The 18,343-nt window shown below is 47.2% G+C and overlaps 1 protein-coding gene across 1 annotated transcript; it reads right to left on the bottom strand.

The window, feature by feature from the left end:
- Window positions 1-5,031: 5,031 nt before the first annotated feature.
- Window positions 5,032-15,517, bottom strand: slc34a3 (solute carrier family 34 (type II sodium/phosphate cotransporter), member 3). Its single transcript, XM_002940728.4, has 13 exons — window positions 15,432-15,517; window positions 14,424-14,564; window positions 12,790-12,894; window positions 12,519-12,647; window positions 11,905-12,048; window positions 11,024-11,135; window positions 10,450-10,645; window positions 10,264-10,359; window positions 10,046-10,163; window positions 9,643-9,810; window positions 8,093-8,209; window positions 7,121-7,245; window positions 5,032-6,926 (listed from the first exon to the last, which is right to left on the bottom strand). The coding sequence occupies exons 2-13, from the start codon at window positions 14,521-14,523 to the stop codon at window positions 6,423-6,425; spliced, it is 1,914 nt and encodes a 637-aa protein (XP_002940774.1). The 5' UTR covers window positions 14,524-14,564; window positions 15,432-15,517; the 3' UTR covers window positions 5,032-6,422.
- Between the last annotated feature and the right edge of the window lie 2,826 nt (window positions 15,518-18,343).

The following is an 18,343-nucleotide window of genomic DNA, read 5'->3' as shown; positions in this document are numbered from 1 at the left end:
TAGTTCCCAAGCCTACTAAATACGGTAAGTATGATAAAAAATTTCCCTAATTCGTGGACTCCTCAAAACAGCATTCACCATGGGACTTACCAACAGAATTCAAAATACAAGAATCTTGAAGACTTCGGACGTCCAATTTATAGAACTGAATAATGGTCAGGCCCATGTAGCTGCCCTGTAGATTTCTACAATGGACACATCACCTCTAACGGGGGCGAAGAATTTGCCATCGCTCTTGTGGAATGAACCCTTAACACCAGAGATGTTTGCAGGCCCTGCTCCCTATAGGCTCTTGAAACGCAAGATGTTACCCATCTACTAAGAGTTCTCTTTGAGGACACCAGGCCTTGACGGGCTCCTTGCAGGATAATACATAGATGACTTATAGACTTCCCTAACTGATGATTCCTGCTCAAGTTATCTGGACTTCACCACCTTAATTGTTAGTAAACATGAGGTGGTAAGCTGAAGCTCTGGTAAAGATAGACTTTGTTCCAACTTCTGAGGAACCAACTCTGAACTCCTGAGGTGGAAGAATGCTGCTCTTCTTTAAGCCAACCATTAGCTCTGTAGGACACTGTTGACATCCAGTAATCAAGGCCCTTTCAGGGAGAAACTGTTAACAGGTGGTCCAAATAATAGAATATGTGGACTCCTGACTTCCTCAGATGAGTTAGAATAAAAAAGTACTATCAGACCTTATCTTCCAGAAGGTCCTAAATCAAGTTGACAACCCGAAGAGCAATCAAGTGTAGAGACCCTATTGCAAACTTCTGATCTTGAAGAGCTACAGAAACATGAGCTTGAGAGATGCCATCTTGAATGACTAAATATCCTGATATCGATTTAGCAAGCTAAGTTTGTGCGATGCTTTCCTGTCGCCTTCAGGACTTAAAAGACAGGAGAATATCTTCTTCAACCCCTCTCTTCTTCTGGTACCTTGGTAATTATTCTGAAGAAAAAGAGTCTCCCGTGGTCCTTCAGACCGATTCAGCAGCTTATCTGCCCCTGTATGGGCACCCTTGATGGGCCTACCTGAACGATATCTGGCCTAAAATCGGTCAGTTCTCGACTGGGCAGGTTTTATTTTCCGTTGGATAAGGGACCAAATCAGGTAACTGATGCGGTCCTCGACCCAACGGTGCCTATGCCCGCCATTGTTGGGCCAAAATAATCGAATTAGCCTGATATCACTCACCTTAACGTGGGCATATCGGGAGAAGATCCACTCGTTTGGCGACCTCACCACCTTATGGACACCTTTAGCCATGTCATTGAAAGCAGGGTTGCTGAAGGAAAACAATATAGACTCTTTTCCCACATTTACTTACAACACCTGACTCACCTACTACCTCTAATTGGTGGACCATTAGGGGAATTAGAAGACATGGCCACCTGAAAGATAGCAGAAACTTATTAGAAGAATAGTGAAAGTAACTCACAGCAGCAGGAAGGGCCGGCGCAAAAGAAATAGACAGATGATGTCATGCATCAAACATCATATGTCACCGCGTCTGAAACACTGTGTCCCTGCTGCTAAGCAACCCTACTGAGCACAAGGCATGGCCATTCCCAATGGTTTCTGTCTTAAGAGACTTTACCAGCCCTGGCCACCTAACCGGGCTCCCAACTGTCAACAGCCTAAAGTTGAGGGTGGAAAAGGACCACAGAGCAGACAGAGAGAGAGTCAGAGAATTAGCTATGGAAACAGTGGTGTACCAAGTCCGGGCCCTCCTGCAAGAAAATCTTTAGAAGGACCCGGCGTGCACACTTAAGGTGGCCATACACTTGAAGATCGCCAAGCGAGCGGATCTTCTCCTGATATCACCACCTACAGGTGGGCAATATCGGGGAAAATGTAGGCTAATTCGATTGTTTGGCCCCAGGCAATGTGGCAGTTGGTTCGGGGACTGCATCAACAAGCCGAAGAGGTCCCCGATCCAACTAAATCTTTTAACCTGCCCGATCGATATCTGGCCAATTTCAGGCCAGATATCGATCGGCCATGCCCCTCGTTCCTGCCCCTACATGGGCAGATAAGCTGCCGAATCGGTCCAAGGGACTGATATCGGCAGCTACAATCTGCCCCTGTATGGCCACCTCTAGCCGCCACTCCCTCCCATCCTGCTCTTATTAAGCAGGGGGCGTGCATATCTTCACTGATTAGAGTGGTTATAGCGATAGCAGACCCCACGGTCCAGGCCCCCCTTTCCCGCTGTGTGCTGATGCCACGGCATTTTATCGGCTAATGGACTCCAGCCGCCATATTGTTTGTGAGCTTGAATGCTGCAATTCTACTTAGTTACATTGTATTGAATAGACAAATGGATGAATAACAGGTAATCTGCGCAGTCAGCAGGGATCTGTTTATTCAGTCAGACACACAGAGCAAAGGATTCCTCATTGGTTTATAGTCTCTGTTAAGGACTTGTTTATGAACTACAGAGAGTTTACAGAACGTGCCTCCCCTCTGCTCTAATAAGCAATAATGTTTAACCTTTCCCACTTGTTTATAAGGCTCGGGATCTTATCAAATAACTCCCGGCTTCTATATAAGGCTACGAGCACGAGCAAGAGAGGCAACTCGTTTTATTTCACCACTACCGTCCATTGCCTACATCTTCTATATGGACACCAGCTCCAGCCTGATAGGTACACAGAGGCCCGAGCACCCCCCACTGACCCAATATAAGGTGATGATCTATGGAAGCTTACAGCAACCCTTCTGGCATTTGCCCCAATATACAGATAGTTTGGATACCTTTCGCTATATATACTGTCTAAAATGCTATGCCCTCAGATGGAACAGTCACTGTTTGGGTTTCAAACAATTTTCCCAAGTGACTATTTGTAGGGCTTTTCAGTGGTACTTTGGCTTCTGGCACTATCCACCCTCCTATATGAGTGGAGTCCAAAAAAACAAATATACCCCCCTACCCTTAAAAACCTGTAAACTGTATGGGTAATAGGGGAGGCCCTACCCCTATTGGACCCTGCCGACCCAGACCAAGTGAAATGTACTTGGGGGAGGGAGTTGGCTGGACGGCATGGGCCCCTGGGTGGGGGTGGAGGCCACAGTGGGGGAGAAACCTAGGGTAGCGGCCCCAGTGGGCCCTGCACAGGTCATTCTGACCCTGATGGTATTTGGTGTAGCTCACAGGTAGGCAAGTTTCTTTATCAGCCTGAGGTCTGTGGTGCTGCTACTTATTTGGCTAATTCCCTGGAAGATTTATAATTTATTTCCTACTGTCTAGAAAGATTTTCAATCATCCAGGTAATGAGTATGGCACACAGCATAGGGAAGGCAGAGTATGGCATACACAGGCAGCATAGGGAAGGCAGAGTATGGCACACACAGGCAGCATTTGGCAGGGGGAGTATGGCACACACAGGCAGGGTAGAGCAGGCAGAGTATGGCACACACAGGCAGCATAAGGCAGGCAGAGTATGGCACACACAGGCAGCATAGGGAAGGCAGAGTATGGCACACACAGGCAGGGTAGGGCAGGCCGAGTATGGCACACACAGGCAGCATAAGGCAGGCAGAGTATGGCACACACAGGCAGCATAGGGCAGGCAGAGTATGACGCACACACAGGCAGCGTAGGGCAGGCAGAGTATGGCACACACAGGCAGCATAGGGCAGGCAGAGTATGGCACACACAGGCAGCATAGGGCAGGCAGAGTATGGCACACACAGGCAGCATTGGGCAGGCAGAGTATGGCACACACAGGCAGCATTGGGCAGGCAGAGTATGGCACACACAGGCAGCATAGGGCAGGCAGAGTATGGCACACACAGGCAGCATAGGGCAGACAGAGTATGGCACACACAGGCAGGGTAGGGCAGGTAGAGTATAGCACACACAGGCAGCATAGGACAGGCAGAGTATGGCACACACAGGCAGCATAGGGCAGGCAGAGTATGGCACACACAGGCAGCATAGGGCAGGCAGAGTATGGCACACACAGGCAGGGTAGGGCAGGCAGAGTATAGCACACACAGGCAGCATAGGACAGGCAGAGTATGGCACACACAGGCAGGGTAGGGCAGGTAGAGTATGGCACACACAGGCAGCATAGGGCAGGCAGAATATGGCACACACAGGCAGGGAGGATATGGCACTCACAGGCAACATAGGGCAGACAGAGTATGGCACACACAGGCAGGGTAGGGCAGGTAGAGTATGGCACACACAGGCAGCATACAGTGACAATGCTGGCACTACAGTCTGTCTGAGGTGTGAAAAGGTGAACAATGTGGGTGCTTAAAGTCTGAGCCTGAGCTGTGGGTGAACAATACAGAGATTAAAAGATGTGCACAACACAGGGGATTACGTGTTTAAACAATACAGGGGAATTACTTCCTAAATCTGAGGTGGAACCATGCAGGGGGCCAGTTAATCTCAGTACTGATACCATTTAAAGCTTACACAAAGGTAAGCCATCAAAGCAGCCAGACAGGTGGGGGGCTACACAGAGGGGTGGTCGTGGGCCGCCAGTTGGACAGCACTGACAAAGTATCTAGTACCTTTAAATTAACTTTTACTATGATGTGGAGAGTGCTAATCTGAGACAGTTGGGCAATTGATAAAAAATTGAGGCAACTGGTCTTCATTTTTCAATATTTGCTGTTTCTTTAATCATTTAGATTTTTGTTTAGTATTGAGCCCAGAGATGGGGATAGCTCATTGCCATATCTTTTGGCAAGTGGGGAATCCTGCAATAAAATGAAGATATACAGTGGAAGGGGAAATCAATTCAGTTGCACAACCCATCGCCAGGGAATCGCACAAGATGCCCGGAATATAATGGGTACAAAGGTGCTTTGGTTTATCAGCCGCCAGTGCTGGACATTCTTATCATTCCCTCCGGATACTGACTGGCTGTGGGGGCAACAATATAACCCTGAAGCAGCCTGTTCCCTTTTTTACTAAACCGGGGGGCAGTGAAACAAAAATAACACCCCAAAACCTCCCACTGGAGGGAAGGACCACATGGTTAACCCTTAAATAGACAACAACAACACTGTAGCTTTAAATTTCCTTTAATGCAGTCATATTGTGCCATTTATTTCACAGGCGCTGTAAGCAAAAGAACCAAACGTGACAGGATCTTCCCCAAGGATAAAGGGCACGGCTAAAACCCTGTCGTCTGCAGCTCACTGCTATGATTTCCTCTTATGTTTGGGGGCAGAAGCATGTGTTTGCAGGTGAAATACCTATATGTGATTTATTATATATGCTCTTATATTACCATGGGGCGGAGCTTCTCCCATACGCCCATACAAGTCGCTGTGAGTCGCTTAGCCCTGAACAGAAATCTCATTATCAGTTGTTGGGGGGTATAAAAGGGGCAAAAAAAAACCCTAGCACCATCTTTGTAAAACGGTAAGTTTTCCTCTGTAAAATAGCCACTGGCTAGAGCTCCTCTCCATCCTGCCTGGAATCACATTCCGAGACGACCCACCTGAGCTACAGATAAACCCATACGACTTCCACTACTGGCATCTGGGCTGCTCTCTTCCCAGTGTTCAAACAGGAGGACGTTGATGTCTGAGGACCAGAGAGAACAGTGTATGGTTGCCCAGTGGAGCTTTTTTATAATTACAGAGATGTCCAGCTTCGTTCTCTGGTCTTCGGTGGAAAATATTCCATGTGTCCTTTACGTCACAACCACAGGGAATAGAGCAGCCAATCAGCAGGACGTAAGGAGGACCACAAGCCCATACAGGTAGGATAATAACAAGTTTGGACATCCTACTTGGACTCCAGTACCCAAAGGCAGGATCTGAATACCCCTTTCAAGCTGGTAGTGAAGCCTTTGTTGCTACTGGTTGGAAATCCTTGGTTTACTAAGATGCATATTTTGCCTACTTGTTGATACTTTCTGCCCATTCCACAGCCTTATGCCAAGTGATGCCCACTCCCAGCCAATGGATGACAGGTGGGAGATTTGATAAATGATATTGCCCATTCCTCCATCTTGTTTCAGCAGGACACAAGCACCATAACAAATATTTGACTGTTCAAGCCCCACTAGTCCCTCGCTGTATAGAAATGACCAAACCCAACACCACTGCCCGACCCGCCTGTCAAGCAGCTGGAAGAACAGAGATTTGGAGCTGTATATCTGTATGAGTACTGAGGGGGGCGATGTTGCTTACCCAGAGGAGGTTGCAATGGGCTTAATGCTAATGGGCCCAGCTTTCACCCACATGGACACTATCATAATAAGTGAAATTATTTAGCCAAAACCAGCTCATCCTCTATCTCTTTAAGGCTATGGCTTTATGCAGCACGTTATTGTCATGTTAAAAAAAAACTGTACAAAAATACATAAATAGTTTTGGGTGGGGAGTTGGTGTTGGTGGGAAAAGCAGTTCATTGGTTAGTCCTCCATGTAGGTGACTGGTGTCGCCCTCATAGACTCTGTGACTGAACAAAATCAGGATTGTCATAGCAGTGCATGTCACCCAACGACAGGTCTGCAGGGAGTTGCTCCTTTGGCTTCTCTTCCTCGCTCTTGTTACACTTTTTGCAACAGCAGCCGCAGACAGAGCTAAATAATCTGTCCAGAGGGGCCAGGGAGTGCATCCAGGTCGGCAAGAAGCCCCAGTCTCTCAGGAATGGCGGCAAGCACTTGGGGACCTTCTTCTGCAGAACATTCACAATGATGACCACAATGACCACAAAGAGGATGGGACCTCCGACAGCAGCCAACACAATCCAGCCAGCCATAGAAAGGCCGAAGATTGCCAGCGGTATGATGAGGAAACTGAGGAGAAGATAGAGGACAGCAAACCAGCGGTATTTGGCTGTGATGTCTCCGAATATCTTGGCTACAGGAATGGGGAGGCGCAGGAATGGTACGACGTACCAGAGAACCAATCCCGTGAGGTTGAAGAACAGGTGGATGAAGGCAACCTGGGATGGACAAATGGGCATTAGTATCAAGCTGAAAAGAATTGCCTGAAACCTAAAACCCCAGCTGTTCTGAGACGGGAATGCTTTTAGTACATGGACATCTCACACTGATGAGTACCCTGTTCTTATTGGCTACCACTTACTCCCGATAGGGTCAGTTCAGTCTATAGACAGCTCATTTGGAGGCACTGTACCTGCACGGAATTGCTGAGGGCATCGGCAGGACTGGCTAGAGCCGCCAACACTGCGGTGGTGGTGGTACCAATGTTGGACCCCAGGAACAACGGGTAGGCTCTCTCCATGCTAATGACCCCCACGCCTGTAAAAAAAAACCAAAAAAACATTTTTAAAAAATACCTAGAGGTTTTGGTGTAACTATACAACTCGGGGGTTCAGATTCACCAGTGACACATTGGGGCACCATACAGCCAATCATTTCACTTGTACGAACACAAAATGTTCCATCGGTGGGTGCAATGCCCGAGGGCACTCCTGTGTTTGCTGGGCCTCAGTACAAGGTGCAAATACTTTACGTAAAGTGCTAGTGCTGCTCCTAAAAAATCATAAATGAGCCCCAGTCCATATAGTAAGTGATTAATTATCAGTTATGAGTGAGACTATCATTAACTTTTCGTCTGAAGACTATCATTAACTTTTCGTCTGACAGTTAATGATCTACAAGGCAGTTGTTCTTATCGTCTACAGAAATTAAATCTTATTACATTCCAGATATCTGACCATCCCCACCCCAGGGTGGTGCAACAGAGATTTATGGATTAAATATGGTCTTGCTTCTGGTAGAAAGGTAAGTGAAACATTATCAGATGAAACCATAAATGGTAAGGTGGACTTACACATTAATATGTCTCCCTATATGCCCAACTAATCTGGGAGATTGGCCCTAGGGCCAAACGATCAAATTACGATGATGGGAATAGGAGCCGTTAGAGTGAGGACCAAATCAATGAGCCAATGTGGTCCCTGATCCAATAGGAAAGTCCGACCCACCTGATCAACACCTGGACAATTGTATGCCAGATATCGATGTGGTAGACTCTGACCATGGGAAAGAGAGCAGCCCAGAAGCAGGAAGTACAAATCCTTGTATATCAATAAGTGCTGAGAGCGACTGATGTCTTTTTAGAGCAAAACAGTAAAGTACTCACCGATCAATGGAACGATCGCAGCAGTGAACACAGAGCTACTTTGCACCACAAAGGTCATTACCGCACCAACAATAATGGCCAGATATCCACTTAGCCATGTAAACGGGAACGGAAAATCTGTATGGGGACACAGATCAAAATGAGTCAAACATCCCTCTCTGGTTCTAATGCACTGTTCGCTTGTTTCCCCTCAAACCCAGAGGCCATGATCCCAATTCCAGTTGGGTTATCCACATAACAGAGAAATAAGTAACAATATGGCACCTTCTTCTCATGTGTATATCTACAAATATAGACAGAAGGAATGTTCTGGGCACACAATTAGCTGTACCCCCCATTCTGTACTGTCTAAGGGAAACACTATGGCACCTCCTACCCATATGTATAAATACAAATATACAGAGAGGGAATGCTCTGGGCACACAATAAGCTGTACCTTCATACTGTACTGTCTAAGGGAAACACTATGGCACCTCCTACCCATATGTATAAATACAAATATACAGAGAAGGAATGTTCTGGGCACACAGTAAGCTGTACCCCCATACTGTACTGTCTAAGGGAAACACTATGGCACCTCCTACCCATATGTATAAATACAAATATACAGAGAAGGAATGTTCTGGGCGCAAAATAAGCTGTACCCCCATACTGTACTGTCTAAGGGAAACACTATGGCACCCCCTACCCATATGTATAAATACAAAAATACAGAAAAAGAATGCTCTGGGCACACAATAAGCTGTACCCCCATACTGTACTGTCTAAGGGAAACACTATGGCACCCCCTACCCATATGTATAAATACAAATATACAGAAAAGGAATGCTCTGGGCACACAATAAGCTGTACCCCCATACTGTACTGTCTAAGGGAAACACTATGGCACCCCCTACCCATATGTATAAATACAAATATACAGAGAAGGAATGCTATGGGCATACGGTAAGCTGTAACCTCATACTATACTATGTAGGGAAAGATAAAATGGATATATTAATGCTTATATCTTGGGTACCGGCACCCTTAGCTAATGCTAAGATAGCGGCACAGTTAAAATGGTTTGATTCTAAATTAAAAGGGCCAAAGGTTTTTTTTCCCCTTATCGTGACATAATATTACAATTGATAAGGGAAAATATATATATAGGAAACAGTTATTGCTGTCTCTGCAGGTCTAAATGTCAGCTCTGAAGTGACAGAATGATGAGCAGTATTGTGCTGCAATCCAGGTGCAATTATTATCTCGGAGCTTTTCTAGGTATAAAGATAAGGGAATTTCCATTTCATGGAAGAAAATGCAATGCTAAGCAGCTTCCCACTATACATGGGTTACAACATTTCAGTGGTGTGGAAGTTATGGGTAAATGTAATCGCTATGGAAAGCTATGTTTGATTATCCCTGTTCCCTGGTTCTGACTTTTGAGCCAATATAGCGAAAGTCAGTTCTTCTCCACGTCTGTTTATCAGTTGGATTGTGCTCCATTATTCCAGAAGTCTTGGGCTTAATTGCCTATGAGCCAAGCGTGGCCACCATCACAGTCCCCTTACCTGCATTGATGATCTTCTTAATTGCCTGAGCAATCTGCCCCTTCAGGACAGAGTTTAGCAATTTGACGATGAGGATGAGACATGCGCACAGGACCAACAGGGAGGCCGTCAGTAGAATGAAGCCGACGGCCATGTCAGAGAGGTTGGTGTTAACGAAAATGTGCGTGCCTGTTTGTAGAAAGAGACCGCCGTCAGCCATGCACAGCCCTGAACATCAGTAACCCATAGCAGCCAATAAGATATTTGCTTTCAGTGTCTAACTTGAACTAAGCTGATGAAACCTCAGTGCTGATTGGCTGCCATCAATCCACACTGAGGAACTCTAAAATCTTCCTTTCCTTCTTACTCACTGTCATCAGATATAGAAGGACAGCATTTCCCGAACCCCCACTGTGGCTCTTACATTTATCAATGTTTTCCTTTATAGTGATGTTCATTTCCCGGAACGTTCCGTTCTCTGTTTCGAAGCACTGAAATATGTTGCACTCGGTCATGTTGGACACGGAGACATTTTGGGTGACCTAGAACGATCCAGAGAATCTGTCACTCTCTTTGTTCATTGGCTGCATTAGATATATGTAATTGTGCGTTATGGGTGCTCTGTTCCTTTGAAATACTCACCGTGTTGGACTCCGTCACGCACCAGTGCTTGATCAGGCTCTTATTTTTTGTCTCAGGATCTCCAATGGCATTTCCGGAAATGACCGAACTGTCCAGCTAGGGACACAAAGGACAAATAAGTGGCTGGAAATATGGGACACAGGCAGATTAGGTGGCGGTTAGAAGTCACGCACCGGCAATACGCACCCGTATAATCAGATGAGTGAAGGGCTCCGTAATGACTTTTAAGATATCGGGGGCTTGTCCCCCTGCATTGATGTTGAAACTGTTGATGATGGCTTTAGAGATGTGGTAGAGATATCCAGTGCCAAGCTCAACGGGCAGCAACACTATGACCGTCATCCAGTTAAAAATGCCATGTACAGCAGAACCGCCAAATGCCCTAAAAGCAAGGAAACCCAGATTTTATGTACTTGGAGGGTAAAGAGGATGAGTGGCTTCATATAATTATAGGCCCAGTCTTCAGTCGGGGCCAGGAGCGTAACTATAGAGGAAGTAGACCCTGAAGACATCTACTTATGCCACTGGTGAGGGCATCTGGTATTGGTGCCATGAGTGGTCCCATCACACTGATTTTCATGTAAAACACTGCATTGGAGCTCAATGTAGTGCCCAGAGCTCCAAAAAACTTTTACTTCACATCCCTTTTGCCTTCAACCCCCCCCCCCCCACACACACACATACATCTCTTGGGATTGGGTGAATAGTATATAAAATAAGCCAAGAGCGAAGCCTCCAAGAGTCGAAGTGTAGAACTCACCGGCGAAACTCATTTCGGTTTCCAGATTGCGCCAGGGATACCAAGGTACTGGTGACAGATGTGCCAACATTTACGCCCATTATGATGGGGATGGAAGCTTTCACGTTCAGCACTAGAGCACAACAAGCAGAGAAGATATTAGGGTCCAAACATACATCTACTCTCCCATTCATGTTGAGGCTTAATCCACAATGAAATATCTCCCCCCCCCTTTATTCCTAGTGATAGTCCCCCTTTTCCTTCTCTTCACACTTGTGGCCACCCTGCCTAGTCCTCCACCTCCGGGTGTCCACATCTCACCATCTCCATCCCAGATGTCCTCCATCATTCTATTCTTTCTTTGCCAGAACAATCACCTCCAGAATAGTTCCTTCCCATGGGAGCCCAGGATCCTCTCTCAAACCCTCACCAAAATAAAGGGTACACATACCTACACCTGCTTATTCATGACCCTACTGAGGACCTTCATGGCCCTGCTCTGATAAGGACCTTCCAGAGTACTAATCATACAATTTTCTTTGTTGGAGCTAACTACCTTCTGTCTCTATCTTCATTAGTGAGCTATTACAAGACAACCCCCCTCAATTATTGGGGGCATTCTATAATAATGATATGCCTAAGTGTTCTCCAAGTCTTCTTCTGACCAAATACATCTCTGCTCCACTGACATCTGAAGGAGCCTAAATGGAATTTCCTTCCACATTCTGAACTATGGGGAAGTCCCATCTGCTCAAATGGATTCTATAGTACCTACCTACCTACCAAAAGCATCCCAAATGGGTAGGAACCACAGCAACTTACTCATCCTTCAGGATCCTTACTGATCCTGCCCTAATGAAACCTTCCTCCAATGAAAAGAATAACACAATCCATTTACTTACATCCAGATGATACCATGCTGACAATGATGGAAGAGGATGTGCTGGAGCTCTGCACCAAGACTGTAACCAACACCCCAATAACAAGTCCAGCGATAGGATTGGCCAGGATTTCGTTATCACTGAATATATCACCTGTCAGTTTACCTGTGGAAAGAAAGAAAAAAAGGCAGATAAAGTGGGAAGTCAAGGAAAAAAGTAACAATTTGTGTTCATTGACTGGAAGAACATTCTACAAGTTGAGGTCAGTGATGGAAAAAGTTTTGACCATTAGAAGGCACTCTTGTCAAAACCAAGCTCTGCACCTTTCATGATCATGGGAAAGAGAACAGCTCAGGAAGTGTAGAGAGAATCAGAGCTCTGTACCTGGGTAAGTACTGGGGGGAGATTGGATTCACTTACCCAGGGGGAGGTTCCTGTCTGACCATGGGAAAGAGAGCAGCCCAGGAGCAGGAAGTACAGAGAATCAGAGCTCTGTACCTGGGCAAGTACTGTAAATTTTATTCCAATTTGCCTTACTCTTTAAGCATTGAGCCATCATTTATGTAGGGGGTAGGTGGTTGTTTAATTTCATGGCACCTTAGTGTGGCCCGTAGAGGAGAACATAATGGACTTACTTCCCACCAGCTGGAAGGCAGAGCTCAGTACATCCAAGGAGCAGACGAAGAAGTAGAGGAAGCCCAGGAGAAGACAGCCTTTTACTATTCCCATAACGACTCGCTTGATTCTCTGCTTTGTATTCAACTCTGCGAAGGGAAAGAGTTTAATTAAGGATCTTAATTAGGGATTAATTTGGGTTCTTCCTTCCCCACATTGAATAACGCAGGCAAGAATACTTTTCCTATACAGCAGCTACAGGCTTATTATCCCCCCCAGTGCTCATCGTACCTTTCCATGAGGGGCCGGACCCCTCCAGTTCCGGTAGGGCCCATGGATCCTCAATGGCGAGATCATCATGGTGGAGTAAATCTGTGGTCGAGGCAGCATTGGAAACTGAGGAAAAAAAAGAACAGATTTATCTAAAGGGGATTCTGTTGGGACGGGAGTAAGTCATTGATATGACTTGTTGGCCACCAAACTCCCTTATTAGAGAGTAACCGTATGCACCGGGTTCCATTAATTGCACAATTATTCCTCCCTATCATTAACTGCAATAAGGAGTCCTTTCCCTGCCAGCAGCACAGGGTTTATCAGCTTTTATCCCCTCAGGGCACAGGGAGTGCTTCCCGACACCGCCGGTATCATATCCAAACCCAACTGGCAATCAGTACTCCTTATTGCCCTGTGGTGCGATAATCAGACTCATTAGCGCGGGATTCCCTGGGCGTAAAATGGAGGCGAATTCCCACCCAGACTGGCAATCTCTGGGTTCTGGCAAATACCAGGGGGGGCTGTAAGGTGCCACAGACAGTCACTATTTATTGGGCAGGGGGGGGCTGTTTGTGCCTCTGGGTACTGGGAATTCCAGGGGGGCTGTAAGGTGCCATAGACAGTCACTATTTATTGGGCTGGGGGGGGCTGTTTGTGCCTCTGGGTACTGGGAATGCCAGGGGGGCTGTAAGGTGCCATAGACAGTCACTATTTATTGGGCTGGGGGGTGCTGTTTGTGCCACTGGGTACTGGGAATGTCGGGGGGGGGCTGTAAGGTGCCACAGACAGTCACTATTTATTGGGCTGGGGGGGCTGTTTGTGCCTCTGGGTACTGGGAATGCCGGGGGGGCTGTAAGGTGCCACAGACAGTCACTATTTATTGGGCTGGGGGGGCTGTTTGTGCCTCTGGGTACTGGGAATGCCAGGGGGGCTGTAAGGTGCCACAGACAGTCACTATTTATTGGGCTGGGGGGGCTGTTTGTGCCTCTGGGTACTGGGAATGCCAGGGGGGCTGTAAGGTGCCACAGACAGTCACTATTTATTGGGCTGGGGGGGTGTTTGTGCCTCTGGGTACTGGGAATGCCAGGGGGGCTGTAAGGTGCCACAGACAGTCACTATTTATTGGGCTGGGGGGGCTGTTTGTGCCTCTGGGTACTGGGAATACCGGGGGGGCTGTAAGGTGCCACAGACACTCACTATTTATTGGGCTGGGGGGGGGCTGTTTGTGCCTCTGGGTACTGGGAATGCCAGGGGGGCTGTAAGGTGCCACAGACAGTCACTATTAGTATGGTAGCGCCCCCCTCACACCATCGCCCATGTAATCGCCAATGTGGCAGTGACCTGAAGGGGAGCGGGTCTGGGGCAGTCAGGGACCTCCAGGTTTTTTCCCAGTGTCCCCCCGGCCCAATCCGATCCTGGTCAAGATGGTTCACTCCTCTGATCCCCTGGCCTTTCCCTTCTCCATTCCCTCTATTTTCCTACCTATAATATTGGGTTATAGTGCCCGGCCCTGTACCCTGGATATTAAGAGGCTACACTAACTGGGAGACTGATGGAAGCACTAGCAGTTTTTACCCGGGGCACAAAGGCCGCCATGACAACCCCTACAAATACCCCGCAAGGATAACAACCCCCCATTTCGGGGCACTTACCTGCCGGCAGTTCCTTCTCGGGGGACTTTTGTGCCTCATCGATGCTTAGTTTGATTTCCGATAGTGGCACCGGCAAGTTGTTGTTGGACGTGAACGGCATGTTGGAGATGGTGCGGTGGGACCTTCCGGGAGTCGGCTGGTCTTAATCAGAAATAAACGGGGGGCAGATTTAAAAAGAGAAAGAGATGGGGCCACACTGACAATGGGATCTGTAGAAACCCAGAAAGGCACTGGGTCCAAGCGGGTCCGATGTGCCAGGTTCCCTGAGAAATGAATCTAGGTTTTGTTCAGCAGCTCTCCAGTTTGGAATTTCAGCAGCTTTCTAGTTGCTAGGGTCCAATATAACCTAGCAACCAGGCAGAGGTTTGAAAGAGAGAGACAGGAATATGAATAGAGGAGGGCCTCAATAAAAAGGTAGGTAATAAAAAGGAATAATAACAATAAAACTGGAGCCTCACAGAGCAATAGGTTTTGGCTGCCGGGGTCAGTTATTCTGTTGCTAAGGCTCAAATTACCTTAGCAACTACAGAGTGGTTTGATTGAGAGACTGATATATGAATAGAGGAGGGTCTCAATAAAAAGGTAAGTAATAAAAAGGAATAATAACAATAAAACTGGAGCCTCACAGAGCAATAGGGTTTGGCTGCCGGGGTCAGTGACCCCCATTTGAAAGCTGATTGGAAGAAAAAAGCAAATAGATAAAAAAAACTATAAGAAACTATAAGAAATAAATAATGAAGACCAATTGAAAAGTTGCTAGGAAAAGGCCATTCTATAACATACTAAATTCTATGTAATATCTTCCTCCCTCAGCAGGTAACCAATCAGCTCCTGTAGCTGCAGTGCCTAGAGAGCGGCAGTCTCGCCCGTCACAGACAGACCACCTTGCATGTCTCTCTCTAATCTAAAGGGTAAGTAGCCTTCATGTCTATTTAGAATGACTCCATTGTTTCAGGAGTCAGAACCAGAAAGCAGAGAGAGGAGGGCAGTTTGTACCCCGGGGCTTACCTGGCAGAGTGGATGGGGCGGCCCAAGTGCAGGGCAGAGTGAGGCGGGCACGCTCTATATATGCTTCAAGTAGCGGGGTCAAAGTTTTGTGCTATCTGTGCAAATTATACCTTTTCTATTACTCCTTGGTAATTAATGTTTAGCGGGCTAATCTAAAGGCATCTAATGGCTTTAACCCTCTACCTGCTGGAGCGCCACGCCGGGCTGAAGGAAAGCTCGTCCTCCCATTCCCACTCCTTCTCCCAGTTGCTCCGAGGGGCATGCGGGAAAAGTCACTGGAAAAGAAGAGAAATGTTCTGAGCGGGTTTCTTATAGTATAAAGTATAAATCACAGCTAGATCTGTGTGTGTGGAACATCTATGGAGGCAATTTATTGACAAGTTATAAAGGGTTCCTGCTCCTGGGCTGTTCTCTTTCCCATGGTCAGGCAGGAACCTCCCCCTGGGTAAGTGAATCCAATCTCCCCCCAGTACTTACCCAGGTACAGAGCTCTGATTCTCTGTATTTCCAGGTCTGTACCTGGGTAAGTACTGGGGGGGGGAGATTGGATTCACTTACCTGGGGGGGGGGTTCCTGTCTGACCATGGGAAAGAGAACAGCCCAGGAGCAGGAAGTACAGAGAATCAGAGCTCTGTACCTGGGTAAGTACTGGGGGGAGATTGGATTCACTTACCCAGGGGGAGGTTCCTGCCTGACCATGGGAAAGAGAGCAGCCCAGGAGCAGGAAGTACAGAGAATCAGAGCTCTGTACCTGGGTAAGTACTGGGGGGAGATTGGATTCACTTACCCAGGGGGGGTTCCTGCCTGACCATGGGAAAGAGAGCAGCCCAGGAGCAGGAAGTACAGAGAATCAGAGCTCTGTACCTGGGTAAGTACTGGGGGGAGATTGGATTCACTTACCCGGGGGGGGTTCCTGCCTGACCATGGGAAAGAGAGCAGCCCAGGAGCAGGAAGTACAGAGAATCAGAGCTCTGTACCTGGGTAAGTACTGGGGGGAGATTGGATTCACTTACCCAGGGGGGGGGTTCCTGTCTGACCATGGGAAAGAGAGCAGCCCAGGAGCAGGAAGTACAGAGAATCAGAGCTCTGTACCTGGGTAAGTACTGGGGGAGATTGGATTCACTTACCCGGGGGGAGGTTCCTGTCTGACCATGGGAAAGAGAGCAGCCCAGGAGCAGGAAGTACAGAGAATCAGAGCTCTGTACCTGGGTAAGTACTGGGGGAGATTGGATTCACTTACCCAGGGGGAGGTTCCTGCCTGACCATGGGAAAGAGAGCAGCCCAGGAGCAGGAAGTACAGAGAATCAGAGCTCTGTACCTGGGTAAGTACTGGGGGGAGATTGGATTCACTTACCCAGGGGGAGGTTCCTGCCTGACCATGGGAAAGAGAGCAGCCCAGGAGCAGGAAGTACAGAGAATCAGAGCTCTGTACCTGGGTAAGTACTGGGGGGAGATTGGATTCACTTACCCGGGGGGGTTCCTGTCTGACCATGGGAAAGAGAGCAGCCCAGGAGCAGGAAGTACAGAGAATCAGAGCTCTGTACCTGGGTAGGTTTTGGGGGGAGGGACTACATTAATTTACCTTGTGGGAGGTTCTTAGTGGGGCAAGTTACTTCTGTACATTTAAAGGAACAGTAACACCAAAAAATGAAAGTGTATAAAAGTAACTAAAATATAATGTGCTGCTGCCTGCACTGGTAAAAGTTGAGTGTTTACTTCAGAAAGTCTACTATAATTTATATAAATAAGCTGCTATGTAGCCATGGAGGCAGCCATTCAAAGGAGAAAAGGCACAGGCACATAGCAGATAACAGATAAAACACTATTGTATTCTACAGAGCTTATCTGTTATCTGCTATGTAACCTGTGCCTTTTCTCCTTTTTCCAGCTTGAATGGCTGCCCCCGGGGCTACACAGCAGCTTATTATATAAATTATAGTAGTGTTACTGTAGCAAACACACCAGTTTTACCAGGGCAGGGCAACAGTGCATTATATTTTTATTACTTTAAAGCTATTTCATTTTTTGGTGTTACTGTTCCTTTAATAGGAAAGGCAGAAGAAGGCTGGCGCTGAAGTCACCTGCACTCATGTCACCTGACCCATGACCTTTCTCTCCTGGCATTTCTGGGCCCCCTGTTTCCCCCTATAGTTATGCCCGTGGCCCTAAAATAAGTGTGACATATAGAAATCTGTAATTGTATCAGTCACCGCCTATTTCTCCATCTCGCCATTGGAAGGAGAGCAGCCCAGAAGCAGGAAGTATTACAAACCACACCAACTGTCTCTGCCACTTGGCTAATGCAAATGGGCCCTTTCTGTTTTCCTTACTATAACACCCCCCCCCCCCCCCCCGTATAGCCCCCACCGTTGTGTCCATTCTGCCCAATTATAACAGATTTTGTTTCCCCTCTGCCTCTGTGTGACTTTCAGATGCAGTTCCCTGTACTTCCCAGCAGATGGCGGCCCTGCTCCAATCAAGTACTCTCAAAGCAAAGCTCAGCACAGAACCAGGAAGCAGATGAAACAGGAAGTGACAGGAAGTCAGTGAGTACTGCAGTTTTTAATGTCCCTTATCATAAATGTCCAAGGTGACAGCTACATGGAGTCTGCGCCTGTCTCCCCTGCACTATAACAGATACAAATATCCAATTAGCCTCGTTGGCAGCTTTTGATCTCTATTTTTAACTCCAATTTGCGCTGAGCCTGAAGCCCTAATTACGTGCTAATGAGAGAGATCACAGGCTGCCATCATCCCGCCTCCTCACTTAACGGGATTTATGGATTAAGCTCACACATTATTCCCTTATATTATGGCGTTTGTTTATCAAGTGTGGCGGCAAGTGATGAAAATGAAAAATAAACTTCCCGGCAGTCAGGAAAGATATTGCCCGGTCTCTCTGTAGGTGCCCA

This window comes from Xenopus tropicalis, chromosome 8 (genome assembly GCF_000004195.4).
Source record: "Xenopus tropicalis strain Nigerian chromosome 8, UCB_Xtro_10.0, whole genome shotgun sequence".
Taxonomy (NCBI): Eukaryota; Metazoa; Chordata; class Amphibia; order Anura; family Pipidae; genus Xenopus; species Xenopus tropicalis.
Note: the sequence above shows the minus strand (reverse complement) of the source record. Positions and strands in the feature narration are given on the sequence as shown.